Source organism: Myiozetetes cayanensis, unplaced genomic scaffold (genome assembly GCF_022539395.1).
Source record: "Myiozetetes cayanensis isolate MyiCay16 unplaced genomic scaffold, myiCay2020 scf2-11, whole genome shotgun sequence".
In the NCBI taxonomy this organism is placed as follows: domain Eukaryota; kingdom Metazoa; phylum Chordata; class Aves; order Passeriformes; family Tyrannidae; genus Myiozetetes; species Myiozetetes cayanensis.
Window position 1 is genome coordinate 61,083,595 of NW_026087411.1, and position 27,582 is coordinate 61,111,176.

General features: G+C 36.3%; 1 protein-coding gene across 14 annotated transcripts in view; it reads left to right on the forward strand.

Annotated features, from left to right (window-relative positions):
• Positions 1–27,582, forward strand: part of PTPRK (protein tyrosine phosphatase receptor type K) — a 393,483-nt gene that overhangs the window by 336,370 nt on the left and 29,531 nt on the right. For 5 of the 14 annotated variants that reach the window (XM_050315975.1, XM_050315960.1, XM_050315963.1 and 2 more), the window contains exons 14-17: positions 19,540–19,678; positions 20,797–20,838; positions 22,995–23,024; positions 26,659–26,819. In XM_050315975.1, the coding sequence (XP_050171932.1) occupies positions 19,540–19,678; positions 20,797–20,838; positions 22,995–23,024; positions 26,659–26,819 (372 nt within the window). The remainder of the gene's footprint in view (positions 1–19,539; positions 19,679–20,796; positions 20,839–22,994; positions 23,025–26,658; positions 26,820–27,582) is intronic. The other 9 variants (XM_050315968.1, XM_050315970.1, XM_050315972.1 and 6 more) reach the window with 3 other exon arrangements.

Genomic DNA, 27,582 nt, shown 5'->3' on the forward strand with positions numbered 1-27,582 from the left:
AAGCCAAATTTTGTTATTGCCATTGCGGTGGTGACATAATAAAAATTGTAGGATTTGCAACAAATTGTCTTAACATTTGTTAGGCTAAGGGGGAAATATAATAATGCACGATAAGTTGACAGTAAGTGATTTATTTTTTCTCTCCCTTCTTCAAGATGTAGTTACTCCCTGTTTGAACATGGTTAAAATAGTTAGAACCAATTTATACTGTGGTATAAATGTCTGAGACAGAAGCATAAATAAAACATCCCTAAAATGGAAGCTAAGTACAGGTATAGTATTAGACATTTCTTTTGTCAGCTTTGAAACTGGTTACTATGTTTTAAATTCATTTTTCATGAGAAGAGATACTCTCAGTCATTTTCCTATTCTGCTGGTGTTTGTGTCACATTAATTTTGAGAACTATGTAGTCTTTGACTCCTGATTGAATGTCTAACTAGGTGTTTTACAGCACAGTGAAAAAAGTTATCATCATAATGAACACCATCAAATCCTCTACCTGTAAGCATGATGGCTAGCTTGTGATACTTGCAGTCTCACAATGTTTTCTTAACGTGGTTAAGCAATTTTGAGGACTTGTTTCTGGTTGGGCTAGGGCATATGCAATATGAATGCATGCTTTCATATTTCTGCTGAGGCCTTTCCACTTTTATTTGAACTTGTATTTGAACTTTTCTAGTGGGAGTTCTCTACTAGAGAGAAAGGTCTTGTTTCCACTGGGACATGTAGCATTGCCTAGCCATGCCTGTCCTCTCTGCACAGTGTATCAAAGCTGTATTTCCGCTAACAGAGTAATTAATTTCTTTAACAGCACACAAGTATAAAAATTAGTGTTGTAACTTCATTTTCAGTAAATAAGGCATGGCAAATCAGAAAGTGCCAGGTGACAGTGTGTGTTCTTGTACCTGAACGGTTTGCTGTATTTCTTGAGGTATGTTATCAGTTCAAGGCTGGATGCTGGATCTTGCCCCATCTCTCTGTGTAGCTGTAGATTATGATAAGAGCATGAGGTCTTGGTTAGGGGATCGCTCTCCTCTGTTTTTTAACTATGGAATAAAGGAAAGAATAGAGATACTTCACCTGTAGAGAGTGAGCATCATTATTGCAGTTGTGTGTATACGTTGAATGGTAACTTGCACAATAACAATAACCAACTTTTTCTATGCTATGAGGACTTTTTTTTGTTTTAGAGTTTGGCTTTTATTTCACATACTCAATTTCTCCACTCACATCTAACAATGTAATTATTAGTTAATTCCCATGGGTAGTATTGAAGAAAGATGCTGTCGTGGGGATATTTTAAGTTTTTTCAAGACAAAAATGGCTTGGTATCAGAATTATTATTGATTTCCAGTCACTGTAAAGTACACACACATCACAATAAAGGTTAACTGTCTAGAAGAATGTAAAAGAGCAGTGACTTTAGGTAAAAAGAAATTCCAGATTAAAAAGAAGGCAGACTAAAGTAGATGCAGTGAACTGCTTTCTTTATGAGTAAGTCTGGAATGTTTTCTTCATACAACTACCGTAAAAAGGATGTTTTCTTTTTTTCTTTCTAATGTAGATGTGAACACATAATTTGACCATGAGTAATATATGTATTCCATTTAATGCCAGATACATTTCAGACTTTGTGTGTTTTTATAATGATGATATGAACTTATAAACCCTTAATGTCCTTAATGCTGCCATATGTTGTGCTGAAATCCTTAGGAATCTGTAAAAATAAAAATCAAGGAGATAGTTATGAGCTCTGAAAGCTGAAAACCAACCTAAGCCAGTCTAACAGCTAAAGATTTGTTAGCTGGATCCTAATGCTCCTAAACCTTTGGCAAAACAAATGTTGCCTTTGAGAACTTATCTCATTATATCTGGGCATCTTAAACCACTCTACAGAAATAATATAAAATAAAATGCTCTACTTCTAAATAGAAGGCATGATCCTGGCATCTGTGCTTCTGCCCCAAGTGCTGTCCTTCTGTGACACAATCAGCATGAGCTTTTCTTAGATTTATGCTTGTGGGCATATGGACAACTGGAAGTCATTTGGAGATGCCAGTTGTCCTCATTATTATTTTTTTCTTTTGTCCTTATCCACTGTCGGTTGCTAAGGATGGTACTAATTTTGCTCTGAAGCAGCATGCAGTCAAAATTGCTTCATGTACATTTTTGCATTTCAGAAACAAAGGACAAGAGAAGCCATTATAAGGACTAGCATGAGTGTGTTTTTTACCAGCAGAAGATGATAGTGATTCTTCAGCATGGGGAAAAAGCTCTGTCTCAGGTTTTTACACACATTTGCCCTGTATAAAGACTAGTGGGATTGAAACAATCAGGTGCTCTCATCGATTTATAAATTTTCCACGACCTATTTGAAACCCAAGAGTTTTAAAAGCTACAAGTGATTAGTAATTTGGAGGCTACCCTGCCCATGGGACTAAGAATTTCTGCTAGCCATCCTACCTTTTGTTGATAGCCTTTTGTTAGGTGACGATTGCTTTCTTCCTTTCACACCAGCTATTCATGTTGCTGTATTTTTTCCCATCCACTCATAGTAAACTGATGCACCAGCACAGCATTATAATGAATTTCTATTTGGTTAGGCAAAAGTTGGATTGTCGTGAGTAATCGAATTACTCCTCTGGAGACAGGATTTCTGAGTAAAGTGATGAGGTGAAGCGATTACAGCTGTAACCCTTACAAGCATAAAAAGATGTGTTATGCTAATCCTTTGTGAATGGGTTGAATTGAAAGAGAGGGAAATAAAAAAGAATGCTCTTGAAAGAAGAAGGGGGTATGAAAGGACTATTGTGTTGTTTATTCCCTTTTCATTCATCATCTCTTGCTAAAGAGGAAAAAAAAAGGGTAAGTGGTAAACTGGAGAGCTTTACCTTTCAAGTCTGACATTCAAATAATTTAATCTTAAGATGCCTTAAATACTGTGTAAAAAGTTGAGGGGGTGAGGGGATAGGTATAGCAAAAACAAATGTGTGAAAAAGTGCCAGGTAGTGTAGGTTCCTTTTTTTAAGGTTGCTAAACCTGTTATGGTCTTATCTTAGTGTAAAAGCAAAAGAGTAAGGAAGGGGAAAAAGACACTGTGGAAAATAAGACTTATGCCAAACATTACCTTTATCTGAAAACACTTATAGCTCAAGTACAAGATCCTTGTTATCCCCAGGCTTGTTTATTTTCTGTTTCAGTTTTTTCAGCTGTTAAATAAGAGTGCTGTGTCTCAAGGTAATACCTGAAAAGACTTTTAAAGGTTCAGCTAGACAGAGAGATGGCATGCAAATTACAGTATAGTAATTAACTGAATAGAGCATTATAAATATGTCTTGGTAATTGGATAAGAAGAAACAACCTATTTGTTTTTAGATGAATGTAAATGACCAATAGTATAAGTAGCTTTTGGGTCTTTTCTGTGAGTTGTTTGGATGGATTTTTTTTTCAGATTTTGAACAATTTTTATTGTTGCTCTTTTTTCCTTTTCTGTATACTTTTTGGAGGGTGGTGGCAGGCAACTAAGACCCAACCCAGCTGCTCTTCTCACCACCAGAACAGGGAAGAGAATCAGAAGAGGAGAATGGTTGAATAAGTGAAGGAAGGATTAATTTATTTTTTAAAAGGTGATACACAGGCAGTCACTTACCACCTCCCGCATACAGTCCCATTCCCAGAGAGTCTCCAAGCTATGGTTACTTTGGAAAACTAGAACTCTCAGTTTTTATTACTAAGCATGATATTATATGGTATGGGAAACCCCTTTGGTCAGTTGGGGCCAGCCTTCCTGATCCTCCCTCCCACTGCAACATCCTGCCCATCCCCCATCACCTGCCTACTTGCTAGTGGGGCAGTACGAGGAATGAGAAAGCCTTGATGGTGTGGAAGGACTGCTCAGCAATAGCTAAAACATCCCTGTGTTATTAACACTGTTCTGCTCACAAATTGAAAACGCAGCACCCTATCGACTGTAGCGAGGAAGGTTTGCTCCATTTTAGCCAGACTCATCCTTACTCCATTGTCAATCAGACAGCATTCCTTAAGAATGCTTAGATTTTTATGGTCATGCTTTTCAACATACTGTATTTTCAAGGAGAATGGAGAAAGTTTGGGCAAAATTTCTTTCCCTATGTATGCTAGCAGTGATGATTCAAATTTGATATTCTCAAGTTTCATATTAATTAAATTCTCCATTCCAGCTGTAAATTTGGAAAAAAATACCAATGGGCACAGGGGGACGAGCTGCTTATTTTTCTCTGTCAGGTACCTGAAAAATTGGGGTTTAGAAACAAGCCTTTGAAGAAAATGGAGAAAAACTATAATTTCCAGAGCTACTAATTTACACTTGTATTTTCGCCAAATTCCTTGAGTTTGGCCTCCTTGAAAAGTCTCCATTTGCTCTTCTCTCACTGTCTGGCCCACATCCCTCTTTTTAGTCAAAGACTTCTTTTAACCTTAGAAATTATTTTCAAACTATTTATGTTCATTTCATTGTAGCTGGAATAGATCCTTGTGCACAGGGAGCACTGTCAGAAAAAGGAGGGAGAACCCAGCTCTGAGCCTAACTCAGCTTAATCTTAGCTGTAATCTTCCCTCATCCAATATTAAAGACAAGAATGAAATTCAAGGTGAAGTTACTAAAGTATTTGATGTGAGAAAGGTCTTTGCAAAACACTGAGCAGGGGTTCCCACCTGCAGTAATGTGGGCATGGTAGCAATGCTATGGGAGAAGGAAAATTGGTTTTAATGAAGGAGTACATAGAAGTATAGAAAGCTTATTCTTCTAGGGTTATGGGATAAGGAATATTTGGCATTTTTAAAATAAAAAGAAAGTTTCAATTTGGCTGTTGCTGTCTCTGGGTTTTCAATCAAGATTTGTAATTAAAGTTTCTTAATGGTACTTTTTATCTTTGCCAAAAGTCAAGATCAGTGTAAGATGGTTTAATGTAACAAAGCTTGTTTTGAATTCACAATCACTAAGAGAACATTATTAAGTCAATGAGCTGAGTGAGAATGAAATTTACTTAGTGTATTGTTACTCAGTAAATGATTTCATGTTTCTTGAAAGAGGCTGCAGAAGCATTCAATAAAGAGATAGAAAATTGATATTATATAAAAATATCTTCTGGTGATTAAACTGATTTAATACCTGCAATGTCTATGAATGTTAATAAAGCACATTTTTTTTAGTGGGCATAAATACATTCCTATAAATGACTGAAAATAAGATTTTTTTGCTTGCGATTCTGCTGGAAGCTCAGAGCCAATGCATGTAATTGTTGAAAAATTTTGCAGTAGGTATTGCTTTTATGTAAAATGATAGTCCCTTAACTGGCATCTTTATTCACTACATTTGATGAAGCAAAACACAGAGACTTGAAATAAGGCTTTTCTTTTAGTAGTTTCTTTTAGGAGTGGTTGAACAACTCCCTGTTTGTCCATCCTGGCAGAACCCCACTGATTTCAGCTGAAGGTCTGCTCTCAGGTTCACATGGAGTTGTTTGGTTTGCCAGGTCTCAAGAGAGTAACTGAATGTAGAGGATATTTAAAATATTTAAAATATTTGAAGCAAACTGGAACATTTTTTAGTTTAAAAATCAGTTCACACTAGTCCACCTTAAAAGAAACATCAAGGGTAAAAGCATGCACTAGTTTGAGGCAGAAGTTGTTTGATTGAGGGAGTGAAGGTTAAGGAAGGTTAAATGACAAGGTCTGTATTGATATTTTTCGGTTAAGTAGAAGGTAACACCACTGCTCCCATGTCAGTGATGCTGGTTGGTTGTTTTTTTCTACCTGTACAGTAAGAAATAGAAAGGAATGTATTTTCTCCAACTAAAAGCGAAGACTTAATAGCAGTGACCCAAGGTAATCATATATCACAAGGAGGTTGATTTATAAATCACTCCGTGCAGATTTGGCAGCACATTTCATTCATGATTCATAATGCTATTTATGATCTTGTTCTGCCTATCTCACAAAAAGGCAGGCAATTTATGCAGAGTTACACAGTAGTTTTCTGTGGCGGCAGCATGTGTAGTTGCATCTGGAATTCCTATTGCTAACCAGCACAGGAGATGACCTTCCTAGAGTGTGCAAAGTAATGTTTGTAACAGGTCTGGATTGTGCCTTTGGAAAGAAGGAAAGACATAGATGACTTTTTTCATTCACAGAGATCCACATTTGGGTTTGTGTCTCTTTTCATTGGCAGGTATTGTTCAAATTCATGTAGCTACGGGACACAATTCCAGTCCAATTTAAATCGACATTTACAGTGAAAAATCATTGATTTCACATATTTCTTTTATTTCTATCACTAAAGAATTTTAAACGTTTTCTATATCAACCATTATCCTTTCTCTCTTCTGTCTTTTTTTTTTTTTTTTTTTTTGGTATGTCACACTTTCTTTTGCTGTTTCCCTTTTTACTGGGTTTTTTTCCTTCTTTTTGTATTTTCCTAATAGTCCATTTATTTTTCCATTGTGTTGTGGTTGTTCTACATATCTTTTTTCCAGGCTCTCTTACTTTTTCATCTCTCATTTCCCTTGCCATATCTCTTGCATTTTCATTTTCCTGTTAGACCTAGGGCAACTCCTTTAACCCTAAACTATCTCTCTGCCACTAAACTCTGCATCACCCTTCTTCTATCTCCCCATACTATCTTACAACATCATTTCTCCAGCTCCAGGGGGCCCCTAGGCAGTGGGGAGCAAATGAGGAGAGAGGATTTCCAGGGAGGAAAGCAATCACATGCTATAGGCAGTGAGGTTTTTTACCTAATATGTAGCCATGTCAATGGCAGCTTAAAAGGGTGCTTTCTATCCCCTTTCTCAGTTAATGACACTTCAGCTGATCAAGATTTTTTTTCTGGTAAGGGAGGACTAACTTATATAATGTATCTTCTCTGCTGGGTTGAGAGGCAGGACCTGAAGTGCAATCTTCATCTTTATAGGCAATCAGTTGCCACTGAGAATCTTAAGGCAAAGCAAGGCATGAACTGTTTCCTTAAATCCTTGGCTCCAGATGCTTATAGCTACAGTCAACTTTAAAAAGTGCCTAGGAGCCAGCACTGATTGAATCTTAGAGGGTTGTTTTTGAAATTGCAACAGCCTTAGAAGAAAGCCTCAAACTTGAATCTAAGTGAAATACTGAAACTGGATGAAATACAAAGTTAAGACTGCATTCCCTGCATTCCAGAGAATATTGTTTCATGTATTTATTTTATTATGAAGACAAGGCAATAATGACTACTTAGAGCAATGAGAAAAACAGAGTCTCAGTTAGTGTCTTCATAACTGAAGTAGGAATTTTGCAATAATTCAAGTTGGAAGGATGTCTAAAGATTGTCTTGTCAAACCCTTGCTAAGAGCAAGTGCAACTTGATTGAATCTACAGTGGAAGTTAAGTTAGGTTGCTCAGGGCCTTGTCAAGCTGAGTTTTGAATGCCTCCAAGGATGGAGATACCTCTCTGAGCAGCTCTGCCAGTGTTTGACCACCCTCATTGTTATTTTTCTTTTGTTTTTCTTCATTTTATCTGCTTTGGGATTTCCCTCATTGCAAATCATGTCTGTTGCACCTAGTTCTTTTGCTGTGCATCTCCCTGAGCAGAGTCTGTCTATGTCTTCAGCATCCATCCACCCATGACAGGGCTGAAGACAGCAATAAGATAATTCTTTCCTTCCTTGTTTTCTGCAGTGCTGCTTTCTATTCCTAGGCAGTACCGTGGTGTTGCCATCCCAAACACCAGGTGCTGCACTTGTCTTTGCAGGCTAAAGAAGAGGGAATTATTTTCCATGAAGAATATCACATGTAGCTGAGTGTAAATGTATCGAGATTGGTGTAAGATTGGGAGCACAGAATTTACCATTTATTTTTACACCAAGTAAAATCCTTGGGTCTACAAAACTGAAAGACTGCTAGGTCTCTTTTTTGTGTTCATTGTATGGTAGGTGTATGATCAGTGAGATAACAAAGTTTCCCCTTAATACTAGAGATTTTTCTAATGTTTGTATTTAGTGCACACTGAAAACAAATTAGATATATGCAATTTTAGATCAAATTTCATTTTTATTTGTTACTTTTCCTTTTCAGCATTTTGTCTAGCTGTGTGTCCTAGTGATCTAAAAAGGCTTTTATAGATTTCATGTGAAGTTTAATGTAGTACCAAGCTGTTTAATATTTGCTTCAGAAATACATTATTATTCTTCATTTTCTATTTTTTAAATGCTTGAAGTATGCAAACAGTTTTGTATGTACTTTTGCAGTATTCTGTAAGTACCAGGCATGATCATATCAGATTGCACTACGTTTTCATGTAGTACTTACTGGTCTTATTATTACACCAGAATAAGGCAAGATAAGGTCTTATCTGGAGATATTGTCATTCCATTGCTTTGCTAATATGTTTCCCATCTGTATGTTTCTTTTCAAACATTATTTAAAATATAACAGTGAAATATAACAGTACATCTGATTTATGAGAGTTATTCAAGTCATCTGAAAGTCATCTTCTGTGCTGGTGATTCAGGGTGAATCCATCTATCCAAGCTGGAAAATCTTGGCTAGCTGTCTAAGAAATCTGATAGACCACATTGGCTGGGTCTTAAGGAATAAGAAGCTGAAATGAGCCATTCATTACAGTTGTATCCACTTAGTCACTGAGTAAAGCCATTTTTCCCTTCCTTAAGAAGATGAAAGGCCATTTTTGCTCAGTATGGTCAGTAATACCTGCTTATAAATGGGAACTCACAGCGTGGAGTGGCATGTGTGTTTCAAATTGCAATTCACATTTTGCCAAAGGGACAATGTATATGAGATACATACAGGTGTGTCTTAGCCTGCGTCTCTGAACACTAGAGCACATTGTTTTCATGTCAGTCCTTGTTAATTCAATTTTTTTTCTCATTTTAGAATGCAAATTTTCTTTTGGTTGTTGATAGACATAGCTCAGGATCCCAGGATAGATATTTTTGCCACCTCATCTACAAGAGTTCTTGGCACTCCATCAGTTTAAGATGATTTGCTCCTCCAAATCAGGCACATTTTAATCAGATCACAACTGACTGAAAACCCTAAAACCAGATTTAAAGCATAAATACCAGTACAGTAATCTTCTTTTCCAGCAATCCATTACATAAATCATAATACAATATTTGCATGTTGTAGTTGGCTTCATTTGTTTTTCCTTCTGTGTGAATTTGAAGCTTTTGTTAGATATATTCTTTTTTTCCTTTGATACAGTTTTATTTTCCTGGAGAAGCTAGCTGAGAAAGCAGCAGCTCAAGGCATATCTAATACAAAACAGCTAATTTCATCCTCTGGATAAAAACAACCAACTGCTCTACAACCTGTAAAATGCAGCTAGGGGGGCAACAGAGCCGCTTTCAAACTTATACCTTTTAGTTCTGCATACTGTACAGCCCTTTACTGCTATTCCTACATCCTGGCTGTCTTCTGTCAGAGTTGTGCTATGTGAAATTAAAAGCTGATTTGTCTTTACTTTTTATGAACCAGTATGATAACAGATATAAAAGGTTCATGTAACTTTAATCATGGAGACTCTTCATTACACCTGGTTCCCCATCCTCATCACAGTCCTTGAGTAATGGAAATCTCTTTCAGAGAGAGAGAGTAATTAGTGTGAGGTTTGAAGGTATGAAAACTTCAGTATTAAAAGAAAAAAAAAGTGAAAAAGTAGAGATAGAGGTTCAGAAAGTGGCAATACACTTTAACTGTCTTCTTTCTTGCAGGCATGTTTTGTCCTGTAGTCTACAGGACTGTCATCTCTTCTTAATGCTTGAAAGTTTCTTTGACATATTAATAATGTAAAAATATGCAGAGAGAGAGGCAATGACACAATATGAAGGGCTTTTAATGTCATTACAGGTCCCGATCTGAACTCAGTAGTCAATGGCAATCAACCCTGAGCTGTGAACATCGATGTGTTTTTCATACAGTTGTCACTGCATTACCTGCATGTTGTTGCAGTGCCATTATGGTTATGTTTCTAGATATCAGATGTGGTAAACTAGCCCATAGACAGTCTTGTGTCTTCTTACACAGGGTTCAAGGCTTAGTTAACATATTTTTGTTGGAAATGGCTGGTGTAGCAGAAGATAGGCAAGCTCTGAGCCAGCTAAAGGCTGTTGCCCTCGCATTGCACCTGCTAGACTAGCATGGATAAGCACCACTGCTTTGATGTTTCCATGCAAAATCATGTGGCCTAGCTTCAAGTGCTGACATAAAACCTTTCAGATGTATTTAGATAAGCAGATTTGGGAGCAACTGCACAATTAGGGTAACAGCTGAGATAGTACTTGCAGCCTTCTGCAGTGTGCAGCTGGGTGATGCCCCCCATTGGTTTGGAAGAGGATATTTGCCTTTCCTTCATGCCCCTAGACAGCCAGCTGCTTATGACATCTATTAGCGCTAAAAAGTTCAGGAGAACCTCAAGAATTTTGAACCATGTAACCTTCTGGTGGTGGGTGCTCTTCACATGGCAAGGATTTAAAGAGAAAAAAAGTTCTCTGCCATGAGTGTTGCTGTTGCACACCAGTGCATCCTGTGTTGTTTCCCAGCCAGCCCAGTGGACTCCTACAGACACTGCATCATGTCATTAAGGTATTGTATAACTGAAGAAGTTGCAAAAACTTTCTCTAGATGGAAGAATAGAATTCATGTGAAAGAAAGCATCTTTGCTTCTTTCAGAGTATTTATATTTACTCTTTCACTCTATTTGAAAATGTACCAAATTTTACAGGAAACGAGATACTGAAGGCTGGCAGTCATGACAGTAATAATCTGGGATACTAGTAACAGATGAGTGCTATTAAAGATTATATATAAACTATATATATATATGCTATGTATAAATTTATTCTATGCATGTTTGGAAAAACTGGGACCTAACTCCGAAGGAATAATTAACCACTTGTTTTCTTCAAGGTGGTTCTGTGTACTTTCTCACCTCTTGCCACTCTGAAAGGCACGTATTAATTGATGGTTGCTATTGAAGGCTAGATTTAGCACTATGTAAACTGCAATTTGCTTGGGTTTGGTTTTTTGAAAGAATAAAGAAAACTATTTCTGTTCTTCCTCATTGCCTCTGTCTTTTGATTCCATCCGCAGCGTTATAAGCACTGCATTTAATATAAGATAATTCTTCATTTTGGTGATTTCTCATTTTTGAGCTAGTGTGAATACTGTTTGGGATGAGAGTTTGCAGTTTTCTGATGGAGGAGAGTTAAGCTGTCCCTGCTACCTTCAGTGTAATTACACAGGTCTGCAATAACTCTGCAACTCCTTCACTACCAGTAAATTCCCACTTGCAATTTTATAGTTGCTTGAATTAGCAGAGGTTATTTACAGAATGTTATTTTCAATAAATATAGCAAAACTGAACTTCAGACATTTGAGAGTAATAGTTTTCCCTATAAACCATGTCATATACTTATATAAACGATAATGATCATTATAATGTACTTTCTCTGCTAAATTTCTTAAATGCTACCTGGTGGAAAGGCACATAAAGATGAGGCATTTTGTATACTTGTTACCAAACATTTATTTTATAGTAATTTTCTTTTCAGATTTAATTATGACCTAGCAAACCATATAGGAGTCATTGTCAAAACCAGGTAATTTTTTAATGCAGTGTTTTGCATACTTGTGATTTTATAACTAACATTAAGTGAGGCTTTATTTTTAAAAGCACATTTGTGTAATCAGATGGTTTGTTCAGACTAAAACTTGAAAGTTGATTGATTTGAAATGTAGCCAAACACTAAGTTAATTTTTTTCCTCCTAAAAAAAAAAACCAAACACAAAAAAACAAACAAACAAACAAACTTAACAAATTATCTAATTAACAAAATGCTGTCTGCTTGGCTGCTTTTATATGTTCTTAGGAATAAATGCTACAAAAAGTCTAACAACAGATCTATTGTAATTATAAGAGAAGTAATCACAGTGACCTTAAGAAATGGTAATGGTCCATCCAACAAGTCATTTCTAAATAACTTTCTGATCAGATGGATCAGAGTGTTAGGGGATCATTCTTAACCAATACCCCTTCCCAGAAAATCAGGAAGAATTAGTGGTTTAGGTTTCATTGTTTCAGTTTGATACTTTACAGCATGCATGTTATGTATTTCTACAACTGGTTTTTTAATGTATCCTTTTCAAGGTCTGTTAGTACACATGCAATGAAAAAATTTGCTTTGAATCTTTAGATCTTTGCTTCGGTATTGACTACTGAAAGAAGCCCATCAATGGCTCAAGAAAGTTGTTTGTTGTTGTTTTTTTCAAGTGCCTGCAAAATATACGCTCCAGAAGTACGTCTTAGTGGCAGGTGTAATAGAAATGCATTGACGGCACTAATCTCTTTCAATGTGACTGTGGAAGCAGGGCAGAGTGTTGCTGGAACATTGTCTCCTCAGCATTGTTCCTGCTCTGGCTGTCTTCATCTGCTCATGTCCAAGGTTTCTCATCTAGTGAGGCAAACGGATTCAGCAGTTTCTCCACTTGATACTTCTGAATCTATTAAGGTCAACTTCTTGCTAATTGGTTATAAATTCATGGACATTACTGTTTTCAGAGTAGCTGTTGTGAATTTAAATTGCTTCTCAGTGGAACATTGCAAGAGTAAGTCCTCATTAATTTTCACTTCAGACCCTAATAGCAGCAGACACTTGGTTCACTTGATTCTGTTTTCCTCATAGTTTCCTACCAAAGTAGTACCAGTCAATGGACTGATCTGAAAGTCTTGGAGAGCAGTAGAAACAGGATTGAGGGGTTCTTTATTACATATGGCTTATCAAAATAACATATATCTACACTTGTGAGGGCTTAACAATACTATATATCTATCTATGTATATGATTTATATAATTATATATAAAAGATCAGTCAGGAACTGGTCTTTAAAATGTATATATTATGCTGGAATTCCAGGAAGCATTATCATTATTACATGGCAAGATATGCTGTGCTAGTTCATTTGATTAATTAAAATGTGTATGAATATTTATAAACTACATGTTTGTCATTTTAAAACCATCCAGTAGCGTAAGCTAAGGCTATTTTTGTGCATTATCTGAAAGCAGGATGTGTAAGCAGGTGGTCACCTGTTTACTTGGTACCATATTTATGTGCCTAGCCACCTGTGGGACTCCCTGTGCTGAACTTCTACAGCTCCTTATACCATCACAAATCTGACTGACTAGAGGTTAACCTGAAGCTGTAATAATTTCATTTTTGCATGTAAGCTATCAGAAGGAACCACAGGGACCCATGAAACAATCGCTCTATCCATTTCTGCGGCAATGACCTTTTATGTAGAGAACAGTTGTATACAATTTTGTTCATACAAAGGCTTAACTTTTAATATCACAAATCTTTGGGGCCTTGAGGGCTCCTTCTGTTAGGCTCAGCTGGTAGCATCTATAACACCTCCCCTTTCCCCCAGTGAGGGACACACATGAGGACAAGTTGGGCACAGTATGTTGCAGCACAAAGTATGGCAGCAGATTTTATCTAAACATCACCTCACTACCCTCCTCTTTCAAGAACGAGTTCAGAGAAGAGGCTAGTGGTGCCTGGCACCCCCCTTTTCACAATCAGAGCCTGTTAAACTCTCTTGCTTGGGACAGCCATGGACCTGGTTACCATGGTGACAAGGATGAACCTGACACTTCAGAGCACAGCTCAGGGAATCACACTTTCTCTTCATAGTGAAATACAATTTTTCTTTTTAATAACACTACCCCAAAAATTTGTAATTTAGAGTCCTGGAAGCAACAGGTTAGATGGATCCAAACCTCAGTGAATTTCTGGTATGCCTTCATCTCCCAGAAGCTGTACTCCAAGACAGAAACGCTTTAGAAGATGTAGGAAAGGGAGAATGGTAGAGATTTCTTTTCCTGTAAATATATCTTCAGGTTTCAACCTGAGAAAAAATAAACTTTAATAGAGAGAATTGGTGTACCAAACTGACTCACATGAGGATATCTGTAAGACCTCATTAATAACGTGTGTGGTTTGCTAGAAGTTGCACATCCCATCTTCCAATCCCTGCAAAAGTACATTCAAATATTTTCATCAAATGGAATCAGCTGAGACTTTTAAATATAATTAAGTTAAAAGTGGTTACAGATCTTCTCTCACTGAACTTGAATTTATTAATTAAATTTCCGACTTCTAAAAATTTCCTTAACTGCACAGCAATTATCATTGCAGCAAAGCAGTAACAAAACAAAACTGATGGAGGCAGAATGATCTTTATGGGTAGATGAATAAAACACGGGGCAGACTAGTCTAAAAGAAAATATTTGTCGGACAACCTCTCTTAGTTTCTCAATGAGCCCTTTTCTCAGGTGGTAGACTGACATATCTCCACAGCTGCCTCCAGTTTCATTTGATGATGTTATCCTGATGTTACCATGTTGAACTCATTCAGATGTCATTCCTAGTTTTAATTAAAAGTTTTTGAATGCCACATAACAAAAAGTGCAGAACTGATTATCTTCAGCAGAGCTATTTTGAATATCAAGCTATGCAGCAATAACACCAGTTTGTGAGAATTCAAAGATCTGCCATAAACAGAAATTAACATTCAAAGAAAATGCAGTGTAATAAAATAGCAGCTTTAATCATGCATAAAACTGAGTTTCTTCCCTTGCTCACAAAGGAAACCCAGCATAAAATGCTGTGAATGCTAAGAGAGTCAAATAGTATGGTGAGAAGGTTAAGTATTAAAACCTTGTTCAAAACCTCTGATTTAAAAGCTGTCTTTTAGAAAGCTGGCTGTTCTCTAAGTGGTACCATGCAAGCAGCTCTGCAAAACCCTACCAGAATTTTCTGCTTGAATAATTGTGTTTGGATGAACAAGTAGAATATCATTATCTTGATTCCTCCACCATCTCCTTAGGAAAGGATAGGTGAATAGATTTTGTGCTGAGTGTCATAAATTCTCTGACAATTTTGCAAGGCTGTGTGTAAATTTTGAACCACAGAAGGAAGGAGAAGACAGGAAAGCAATATGTGCCATGACTGCATTCCTTATGCAACAGTATACTTCAAGAATTAAGTGTAAATACTTATATGCTCAATTTTAGAAATGGGTATTGGATTTTTTTGTGTGTTTGATTAAAAACATGGTAAAAAAATTTAGAGGAATCAAGTACATCAGGAAATTGTGAGATGAACTGTACCTCATCAGCTGTTTAGAATTTTACTGTCCCTGAGAGAGTTAGCAATGCTAGTCTGATTTAGTCCTGTTCACAGCTAAGCTTCATGCAACTGATTGAATATTCTCCTTTAGTATCTATGAAAACAAGTACAATGATTTCTTATGTGGTGACTATTACTGGCTATGTGCAGCATCAGAATCACTGGGTCCAGTTATTTTATGAACTTTGTGAATGGAACTGTGGAATGTGATTGCTGCTACTGTTCATTAGTTCAGAAGAAAGGCAAGTAGAGAAGTTGCTAAAATCCAGTGTTCTCCTCCCAGTCTATCTCATAAATCTTCACTTTAGGCAGCTATTCTTGTACGGGGAAAAAATGTAGTTAACTCCCTGTTTCAGAGCAGAAACTCTTGCAAATTTATGGAAGGTGAGTTTGCACTGGTTGAAAATGGTGGGATTATCTCAGACTTATAGGATCAAATTGTGAAAAACAGTAATGTGCAAGGCAAAGGTATTGTAAAAATTAACACTAAATTAAGGTCTATTAGAGTAAGGCTGGCCAAAGGAATTAATAGCAAAGAGAGCATGCATTTTCATACTACCATGCAAGATTCTTTTTCAGATAAGTAAATTACCTTTTAATACAGTCTGCTGTTCAATATATAAGAGACGATTGCAGGATTATGTTACTAAAAATGAACATTAGAAATTAGTAAAGCAGGTGTCTTTGTAACTTAAATGATCTAAGACCGTTTTTGCCTTGTTTAGAAATATACACTAGTTCAATTATCAAAATAATTCCATTTTTAACTACTGTATCTCTCCAGTTTAGAGGTGTTGTGTTAGGATGTTGTCATGGACCATATCAAAGGCTTACAAATAGATGACATCTGTAATTCTTCCCTTGTCCACTGATATAGTCACACCATCATAGAAAGCCATTGGGTTGGTTAGGCAAGATTTGTCCTTGGTGAAGCCTTGGTTAGTTGAGTTACTGTGTTTGACAAAACCAGCAGTTCAGCCTACAGAAGAGCCACTTCAGAGAACTACATCCCCGTAAGAGGGTAGAGAAAGCAGAAGTTCTCTTGCTGCTGTAGTCCTTGTGCAATCAGCAGCCAGGAGACACTCATTCATACATGTAGGTTTAACACATAGGCACAAGGTTTCTCTGACTTTGTCCTTTGTCTGTGTATGTGTAAGTTCGCACATGTTTATTGCAATACACTTTGAGCTATCAAAGCACAAGTAATATTAAATACTTTCAAGTTTGTAAGTTCCATTAAATGATTCTATGTTACATTCAATAGCTTCCTCAAAATAATATACTTCATTGCATGCAATGCCCATACAGATAAGGCATAGATTACAGTGTGATTTATATTTATGATTGCTTTCATATAGTCCCCAAATGTAACATTTAGTCTAGAGAATGCATATATTGTCTGTTGCTGGTAATATACATATAATAATCCTGGTTTAATTTAAGTCCAAAGCAATTTTTCTGTTGATATTGAGGAGAGAGGTATTGTTCTGCCAATAGATTTTAGCATTTTGGGTATACAGGAGGCTCATTCTCTGGTTATACACTTGCTTAGTCTATAACTATTCAATATAATTTTTCTCAAATAATTTAGTACTCTGTGGTACATTTTTAGTGGGACAAACTTTATCTCATAAGCAGCCTTTAAGTTCCTGGAATGAATTACTGCCTCTTACTTCTAACCCTTTACTGTAAGGAAACCAGAACAAATGGACAAGTAGTTGATATCCTCCTGGCTTTCCACTGTTGTTCTACAAACTTGCCAGAGAGCTTCATTTTGAAGTTATTGATGATACAAACCCAGTCATTGCTTACACACTGTATAATAAAACACCTGTGCTTAAGTTAGCCAAATAAGTAAACTCCCTCAGTAACCTTTTCTTCAGTTTTTCTGAGATGTGTATTGTTCTTTCTCTAAAGTAACTTTTTTGAATGAAATAACATTGAGTGTGACCACACAATAATTTTAAACATGACTGTGAGAAGCACCTATATTGAAGTTTGCTCTGTCAAGTTATAAGGGTCATATCTTTCTTCTGAGAGGTGTGAAACAGGTCTGTTATTCTTTCCTCTATACTCTCTCAATCACTAATGTTCCTGTGAAAATTCCACTGTCCTGATCAAGGCTCAAAGCCTGTACTATTGAATGTATTTCTGAGCATTCAAATTTCGAAGTGTATCTTCAGTTCACATCTAATCCCTTTGATTCATAATTTGAAATCTCTCAAAGACCTGGCCTTAAATTTCCACCCACACAGCTAGATCTTGTGCTCCAGCATTAGTTATTTTGCAGCTTGAGTAGTTCTTACCTTTGTTAGGTCAGAGCTGCCCAGTTGTGCTCACATTTTACAATTCCAGACAGAGAGACTATCCCACTGCCTGTATGCTCCCTCTTTACCCTTCCCAAGTCCTTGCTGTTTCTCAGTACTCCTTACAGCAAACATGACTTTTTTTTCCCCATTGGCATATAAAGCCATTTATATTTAGCTTTGATTGATCTTTTGACTCTTCTGATTGTCCTTTTGGCTCTGCTGCTTATCAAATGTTCATTTGCATTTGTCACATCCAGCCCATCTAATGTTGGACTGGGAGTTGATTCATTTTAAGCATTGAGAATATTAAATACCTTCATCTCCCAGTTTCACCTCAAAAGTCATGCCCCTCATTTCCTCTGTTAGACAGCATCCTATGTGTATCTGACATTAATTTTAGCTTGTGTGTATGTGTTGTGTGTACTCAGCTACATATTCACATGCCAGTTACCTGATCCTGACTCTTACCCAAGACACCTCAACAAACACATAATATGAACAAAATATATAGAATTGAGTCCACACAGGTTATGTATTCAAGTGTGCATGCAGGCATGTATTTACACAGAGGAGGAATCATTTAGCATTTCTCAGCAATAGAGTTCAAGCTGTAGGTGAGAGAGATGATTATAATGATGAAGTCTTATGATGATGATTAAGTTTTATGATTAAAGCACTGCCAGATCTCTTACTGTCTGTCTAGCTCTTGCATGGGTGCCTGGAAGAGAGCATGTTCCTAACTCAGAAGGTTGTTCTGAGGGTAAGTTGTAAGTGGTTCAGATACGGCTGAGATGAAAGTTACAGAAACAAGTAATAAAGACTGGTTTTAGATGACAGCATAATCCTTCCCTCAAAAGTTAATATGGGTTCCTGCACATGGAACCTGAATAGAAACAGTCTAAGTAACATGATTAAAACCAGAAAGTATTAGATACCAATTTCCCTAGTACTGACTACGCTGGCTTTCTGAAAGGCCTGTGGAGCAGTTTTTCAGCAAAGCAGTAGTCTACTATGACTTCACCTCATTTTTCGTTCTGCTTCTTTTGGTGATCTGATGAGAAGCATCCCAGTTTCAGAGTAAAGGACATTTTCTGTGTAATGACAGAGACACGATGATACCAACAGTTTGTACCTATTCCACATGCAGCTGCTGTGAGAGGAGAGGTTAAGTGGCATCTGCTGCATGCTGGGTGGAGAGCGAGAGAAGGGTCAGAGGGAGAGCAAACACACATACCATTTCATGCCTGTGAGTATACAAAAGGCCACAGCCTTAGGAAGTCAGAACTGGAGAACAGGAGAGCCATTTCCTATTCCACAAGTAAACATCTCATGGGATTTTACCCTTGACTGAAACTGATTTATATTTTTTTATATTTTGATCAAGCTGGAAAAGACCATGTTCCTGATCTTTTGTACAGCAGGCTATGATGCAAAGAGGTGCAGACTGAATGGCTGTGCACTTTCATGTATATTCTGGTTTTTTCTCTGCTGTAACCTGTAGCCTCAGCCCACTCAGCTGTGTTATGGAGTGGTTTCAACTCTCAGTAGAACAGCAGTTTTTGGGGATTTTTTCAGGGTCTTTAAACAGAAATAAAAGTACTGCTGACTTTAGCCTTGGCTTTGTGGATGACCTTATTTAGAGAATTAAAATTCCCAGTAGCATGCAGATCTCAGACCAGATGCTGCAAGGTGAATTAATACACAAAGGTGGACTGAAATTGGGTGAAGGGGAGAAGTGCTACAGTTTAGGGTGCAGACCGTGGCTTGGAAAAGAGTGTTTAATAAACACTGCTTGTATATTTGGTATTGCAAATGTATGGCATATGTATTGAAATTTATAGCATGTCTATGTACACATATGTAGATATTTAAACACATGATGCATGTATCTATATTTTGACTTCTGTATTAAGTCACACACATATTTGAAAATTATCACCAACAATTATTTTCTTGTCTCTAGTGCTTATACATTTAAGTAATTTCTTTTATTGATTCATTTAGCAGCAGCAACAGAAGAACCTGAGGTGATTCCAGATCCAGCTAAGCAAACAGATCGAGTGGTAAAAATAGCAGGAATAAGTGCCGGAATTCTGGTATTCATCCTACTTCTCCTTGTTGTCATATTGATAGTCAAAAAAAGGTAAGAAAATTGTCTGTTCTGATTGGTCTTTTTTTTTCTAGATATCAAACAATAACTAAATGAGTGGTTTTTACAGGTCTTTAAAATAAAAAAGGTTTTAGGAGCAATAGGTCCCATCAGATTTTGGATGAGTTCTTTGTGTTTCCTTTTGGTTTTGCTGTGATTCTTAGGATGTATTTAAAGAGAGGATTTCTTTATATTTGGGATTCAATAGCTATATATTTTTTCATGCTTATTTTTGTCCAAATAGTTTTAAGTTGGAGTTGGAGGAATGTAGAGAATATTGAAGTGGGTGGAATTAAAATTCATGGAGCCTTTTTTATTTTTTAAAGGAAAGAAAAATAATAACGTACTTCACTTTTCATGTTTTAATCACATAATGAATATGATTTTCTATATGCAGCTCTAATGAGTTATTTGTATCTGTATGTTACACAACTTACAAAATAATGTTATTTTATACCTCTATTTATGCTCTTATAAACGTGACATTTTTTCTTAAAAGTCATACTACATCACTGTAAAATTATCTAGTGAGTCCCTAGTGCATGAAATTGTTTAAAAGTGTATTAATTTGAGTGAATTTTAATTTTTTTTTCAGTGCTTTCTTAGAGAGTAAGCAATATCGCCATCTTCTGGCGTTGTACAGAGCTAACCCTGCATCCCAATCCTACCTGTAGTAACTTTGTGCTATCCTATTGCTTGGTCAGTGTTTCAAAGTCTAGCCTTCTTAGTACTTGCAACTCTTTTAACCTGGCGTAAAAGTCCATAATATGTCCCTATAAATCTTTATTTATGGTATAGAAACTAGTTCCTCTCTCTCTGTGCATTCCCTTTCTGGTGGGTTCCCTTCATGTGACACAAGCTGATTCCTCTTGGATAGAACAAACCCTTTGCCTTCCCATGGTGTGTGCGTTGTGTGCCCTTGCCTTTTGCAGAAGTCGTAATGAAAAGTATTTTTGTAAATGTTGCATATGTTCTTCTGAAATGCAGCTTGGTATTATTTTTAAAGATTAAGAAAAAGATTAAAGTCGTACCTAAGATCATTCTATATGTTATAACTACTGGTTTGCATTAGATTTTTTTAATTTATTGCCTTTTTACAATTATCCCTGGAGATATATAACTTGGAGAAGAAACGTCTGCATTAGAAACATTAGGTATGCTTATAGTGTTCTGTGTTAGTTAGCTACATATGTGATTTTTCCCAAAAGTGCTTTTACTTTTCTCTGTTGTTTACCTCTGTGGTTGAGAGTTAACACATATGCAAAAGGTCCAACTCATCATATGCAAAAAAGACATACAGTCAACAAGTTTTCTTTATTTACACAACTTCTGAAAAACAAAAAAGAAGTTGTTTCTCAGCTTTTAGGAGGCAATCTCTATTTCGTAGTTTTATAGCAAGGTGTGTGCTGAGGAGTATCGTCTAGTGCGTGTTACAGTGGTCCCCTTCTGTTTAACAGAAAACTCAGTGTGTGTGCATGTGTGTGTGTGTAAGAGAGAGAGACTGTCTAACACTATATATATATATAGTGTCAGTCACTTCCAGATGGGGATTGACTAGTTTGGCAGGTAATAAACAAACAAAAAAATTCCATGTGTTCATTTTTCCTATCCTTTTTACCTCTGGCATTCCGAGTCCTTTTGGGCTCATACTTTCACTATTTAATTTTTTGATGAAAATAAGTTAATTACATCCATGAAGTGTTGTTTCAAGGTTTTCCCCTTCTCCCCGCTTCCCTCCTCTGAACCTGTGAAGGCAGTATCCTCTTAGGAACAATCATCATTTTAAAGCACATAATATTTCTAGACTCCTGTACTATTTTGTATTCAAATAGGTGAGAAATTAACCTGCTTAATGAATCTTTAATGATTGGCAATTTTTCATCCTGATAGTTTAATTGGTTGTCTACTGTGTATGTTATAGGTGTGCCATTCTTCTCCCTCTCTTCCCTCAGGGAAAATGGGCACTTTTTTTAATACCAGCTTTAGTCAAGGTCTCTTACAAAAAGCATAGACAAACTTTGTGTTCCTGAATTAATTCAGTCCATCTAGTGAATCAGGGCAATTCATACCATGAAGGCAGGAACAGCTGTAAAAACTCTGACACATTCACACTAACAAAAACACACTTCACTTAGCTGTGGTGGGACTGAAAACCGATCCGTCTGAGTCATCCTCTGTAGTGTACCTATTCAGTGATCCATTATGTAGTATCCCTTTTGATACCTCAATTGACCACAGCTTATTAGATGGAAAAGTCAATAAAACAATGGTTTCTGCATTTTCATTGGTTTATTAAGTTGTATGCACACAACCAGCACTATCTCAAACTGATTAAATGCGGCATTACATTTTATTGGAAAATGGAGTACTAAGCAGCTTTTTTTATTTACATGAGATGTTTTAGGCTTTGCCTGATCATTTTGTACAAATTGGTTTGAAGTTTTCCTGAATGAAGCTCTTAACAGCTTTTACAGACTTTTACTGGAGTAATCAAACCAGCTAAGAAAAGGGATACTGCATCTTTAACAAGCAATGCCATTTTTATTTTCAAAGTCATTGTTGGACTATTTTCAAATGTCCTTCATTTCCTTCCATTTGTTTACCTTCCATGTTTTTAATGCTTAGCATGACTACATCAGCATTTCCAATTTTAAGATTTTGAAATAGAAAGCATATGTTTGCATTCAGGAAATGTGTGGTATATATGTCAGTATACACATGTCTGTTGTAAACGTGCATTCTTTAAAATGTGTGTACTCATATAGCTACACATTGTACGCATACAAACATATATGTATACACCTGTGTACTGATAAAGATGTTAAAATGAATTTCATGAAATTGTTTTCTGATTAAATGTATTTATTAATGGAACCTTTATTTTTTGTGACTGAAAAGTAAAAAGCATATCAGCTGCACAAGATTTGTACACAGCTGTTCATTTGTCATGACATCTAGGCGGTAATCATTATATTATGCTGAACTGCATGTTGAAATTACACAATCCATTTAATTTTCAAACTTCTGGCAATAAGTGAAGTCTCAGCATGTAATTTTCTCAAATAATCTCTCTAAAAAATCATTTTTATATGCTAGTGGGGTTTTTTTTGTTTGTTTTTTTTTTTAATTGCATGGCAAAGTAAGGCTAGTTTGTGCATGAGCAAGTTGAAATGCTAACCAAAGAAACATGAATTTTTCAACTTTTTTTTTTTTTTAAACACACATTTTTCTGCTTTATTGAATGTGACAGAGTCATGCTTTTCATTCACCATTGCTTCTCTTTTTCCACTGTCTGTGATTTGCTTGCCAGGAGGAGCTACTATTCTTACTCCTACTATCTGTAAGTAGAATACGGGTGACTTACTATTTTACATGTTTTAAAGATGCAGTATCCCTTTTTAAAAAATTTAAACAGTCTCTATAATTGTTTTAAGTTTCATTGATAGTTACCTTTCGTTGCTCTCAGGCTGGAAAAATTGCTTGTATCGTTGTTCCTCTTATTCTTGCTCTGTTTATTTTTTTTAAAGGGATATTGTATTTCTGACTGTATATTGAGACTATAGCTTTTTTCCACAGTTTTTCCCATAACTATTTTAGTTTATTGTAATCTTAATTTATTTTGCAGTATGATTCACAGCAACACGTCACACTAAGGAAAAAAACTTCCTTTCCCATTTCCTAACTAGAGAACTTGTAAATCACAGAGTCTACTTTCTTAGTGTATCAGTTCAGGAGTGATCTTGTGCACCACTTTTCCTATGCAGACTGTAGGCAGATGCCAAACGTTTATAAATAGGTTATGATCTGCGTCTATCACTTCTGAGGTGCTTTACATACATATTTTAAAGCGTGGGTCTTACTTTTGACATTGGTTTGTATAAAGCTGTACTTCTTTGAAGCAAAATTGACTTTTTTATACATATTCACCATATGAGTCTTTGTGAGGACTGCAACGGTTTTGTCTGTGATTGAGCAAAGCAGTTACATGCATTCTTCATTTTAAATAAATGCATAAAACCATTGAATTCAGAGGGGTTCTAAGAATGCATTCAAGTGCTTTGATGAACTGGTGGTGTCCAGTAGTGGTGCTCTTCCACAAATTTAAGCAGATTAATTGACTTCTTTAAAAAAATTTTAAAATTATAATAATTAAAAAGTAAAGCTAAAGTGGTTTAGCTAGCTGCCATTCTCTGGTTTATTGTGACAAATTATAATTTCCTTGTTAAATAACAATTGCTTCAACTCAAGATAATTAACCACACACTTTCATCCTATGATGGAGAACTTTTCCCCTCCAACCACTGTAGCATCCACCTCTGCAGTTTCATCCAACTGGACCCTTTAGCAGATAATGAGAATCATTTGCACTTTCTGTCAGCCTCAAGTTCTTTAACCTAATGATTTGCTTAACTATCATGAAGCATAGGTTTCATGTGCCTTTAGCTGGATGAGGGAAGGAAAAAAAAGGAAATGAAAGGCAAAAGAAGTCATCAAACTCCAAGGGCACCAGGAGCTGTTGAACAATAAAACCGTCCTCCCATTTCCCAGCAGTTTTGGGTTGCAGTGCTACAACAGAATAGGCCTTTTTAGGTGCTGAAGCACAGCATAAGAATTAGAAAGTAGCTACTGTAATAAGCTAATACCGTGAAAGCCTTAATAACCGTTGATTTATTTATCATAGCTGGCAGGTTTTGTTACAAAGTTGTGCTTCAAAGAAAAGCTTAATATCGCCAAGAGATGAGATGGAATAGTCTTTTTGTTCCGTTTCTGAGGTGACATTAGAAAAAGGTGATCTTCGGTGTATAGAGACCATTTCAAAGACTTTGAAACTTAAAAAAGCCAGCTTGAACTAGAAATGCTAGTTTTGAGAAAGCTTTGATAGTGTTATAAAGCTCAAACAGTTTCCAATTTGGAAGTTCTTATGGTCTTCATTTTCAACCAGAATATAATTTAAATCAGTTTCTCTTAAGTTAATAGGAAGGTATGGAGCAAATGTATAAAATAAAGCATTTTATGGGGGGCATCTAACAGATTTTTTATTTTTCATTGAACAACTGATACAGAACCCTCATGTACACCACAAGAGTTTGATGAAAAAATTATAGGTCTAGAGAACACCTTTTGGATTTTTGTGGTGAGAGTGTTAATGAGTAGTAATTTTCCAGCTACTCCATCTGTAAATGGGAAAAAGAAGGGATGGGGGGAAGTGTGATAAAATAAGGAGATGAGTCTGGTTGGTGGAAGAATCTTTATTGTTTGCAAGAGGCTTTATCCATCCATATTCTACATTGTGTTCCTTCATCATGAACCAAGACTGTTAATTAAAGTAACATTTTCTTAAATAAGCACAAGCATGAATTACTTCTTGCCTTAGACAGAAGTGTAGGTCCTCTCTTGTGGATGTTCCCAACACTTATCAAGTAAATAGATGGTTAATTTTCACTAATATTCTTCATCGAGTCCTAGAATGGTTTGGGTTGGAAGGCACCCTAAAGATCATCAAGCTTGAATAGCCCTGCCAGGGGTGCCTTCCACCAGAGCAGGTTACTCAGAGTCCCATCCAGCCTGGCCTTGGAAATGTTCAGGGAGGTGAAGTCCACAGCCTCTCTGGGCAACGTGCACCACTGTCCTATCAGCCTTATAGTAAAGAATTTCTTCATAATATCTAATGTAATATGTAATAAATATATAATTCTTGTCTGCTGTGGAATATTAAAAGCTGACAGAGAATAGAGGAAGAGCAAGCAATCCTTTTAGTCAAGAGAAATGTCAGATAAACACTGTCTAAACAATTAGCAAGGTATTTGATGATATTCTGCACAGAAAAAAACTTATGAAGCTAAGCTGTGTTTGAAACATACATTTTCAAGAACTCAGTATCTTAAGTGATGATTGTGTCTCTCCCATGTGGTGTCAGATTTATCCAAATAAGCAGGTTGGCTATCTATTATATAGCAGTCACAGCTTCAGATGAAAACAGGGAGATTTCAGAATAGTCTAATGTAAGTTACTGGTTCCTGCAGAACCAAGGAGCACTTCATGCTAGTCTGCATACTCCCTGCTACTTGAGATACATGCTTTAAGTGTAGTAGGCTTTAAGTTATAATTAAAATATATTATTCGCTTCCTCTTGACTTCTGGAGACAGTGAAAATCACTTCCAGTTCAAAAGGGAAGAACTGAGAGGTATTTCTGAGGATATTTCTGAGGTGTGCACTTTAAGGGCATTGGCTGTTAATTTGAGGGGTTTAGTTGTACAGATTAGGTTGCTCTTTAACTGTGATACATTCATAGTGTAAGAATGTTAATGACAAAATTGTGATGTTCCCAAACTGCATGAAAAAGTAGAATGATGGGGTTAGTTATGTTTTTCAAAGAACCAAAGTTCAGTATCAGCAACGAGGTGTGCTATCATGTTCTATCTTGTATACTGAATGGGCAGAACAACCTTTAACATAAAAGGTAATATTAATCTATGTTGAATAATTATGTTTCTTTTGTTATTTCATTGGTTTTTTAGTAACAAAGTAATTTAGAAGGTTAAATGATTTTTTTTTCCCAACAAGGCAGGCAAGCGGAATGAATTATCCATTTATAAAATCAAAACAGATATTTAAACAGAGATGGTTGATAAAACTGCATGCACAGATGCTTCTTATTTGTCATTTCAGTTAAAATGTAATTATATTCTCTAATTTGTTTATATTAGTGTAATTACTCCACAGGAAAAAAAATATTACCAGGGTACAGAAGTAAGCACTTCCATTACAGCATTTGTGTGTGTACAGAAAAGACGTGATCATGACTCTTTCGTAGCAGGGTGCACAGTTGTATCAATTACATGCTGAAAAAGTTGTACACAGGGAAATCAGCCAAACTTTTGAGTCACTCAGGATTACAGATAATGATTACTGTAGACATCAAAGTTCATCAAATATTAAGGTGGTTTGCATTTTTTTTTTCTTGGCTGGGCAGCAAACTTGCAAAGAAGCGCAAAGATGCCATGGGAACAACCCGCCAGGAGATGACCCACATGGTGAATGCAATGGATAGGAGTTACGCTGACCAGAGCACTCTGCATGCAGAGGATCCCCTTTCAATCACATTTATGGACTCACATAACTTCAGCCCCAGATGTAAGTAGACAGTGATATCTTCTATGGAGTGTGGGTGAATACAGAAACACAGAAAACAATTCTACCTTTTAAGGAAAATGGTTTTAAGCTCCATGTTTTCCAGGAACACTGGGTAAAGCTAAAAATTAAATAGAGCAGTCCATATGTTATCCTTATTATTATGTGGCTGATTATTTAATTAAATATCTGCATGTACTTTCACTGTGCAATGATTTTTGGTTTAGGTAAAATATTCTACTTCTAGAATATCTCAATTAAAATATGAAACTGAGTTTTTCCTCATGAAGGTATTTAATGCCAACATGTTAAATATTACTGTGTAACACTGTGTATAGAATGAATAATAATATGAGGTCCAAATTAATTTCTATTGGGTTTTTGGCAGTAAGAACATTATAACAGAAGGAGACTGACAATTTTCATTGTTGTTTGTGAAGTTTAGGAACAAACTTGTTAATATATCTACAAATTTGTTCTATATTTGTATTCATTTTTTGTAGACTTGCCAACTGTCTGGTTTTGTAAAAGTTTGGCTGTTTGAGTTTCTGATTGTTAAGTGTCTGGGTTATAGCTACTACTGTCCAGCACTCTTGCCTCCCAGCATCTGCACTATGCCTTTTACAAAAGCAAGATACTCCACTGGCAGACTCTGGATACATCAAAATAGTGTAGAAGTTTCCAAAGGGACACAATTCTGTCCTGGAGCTGGTGGGAGCCTGACCTCCTCACAGCTCCATGGATTTGTGGCTTGGCTTTAAACAGA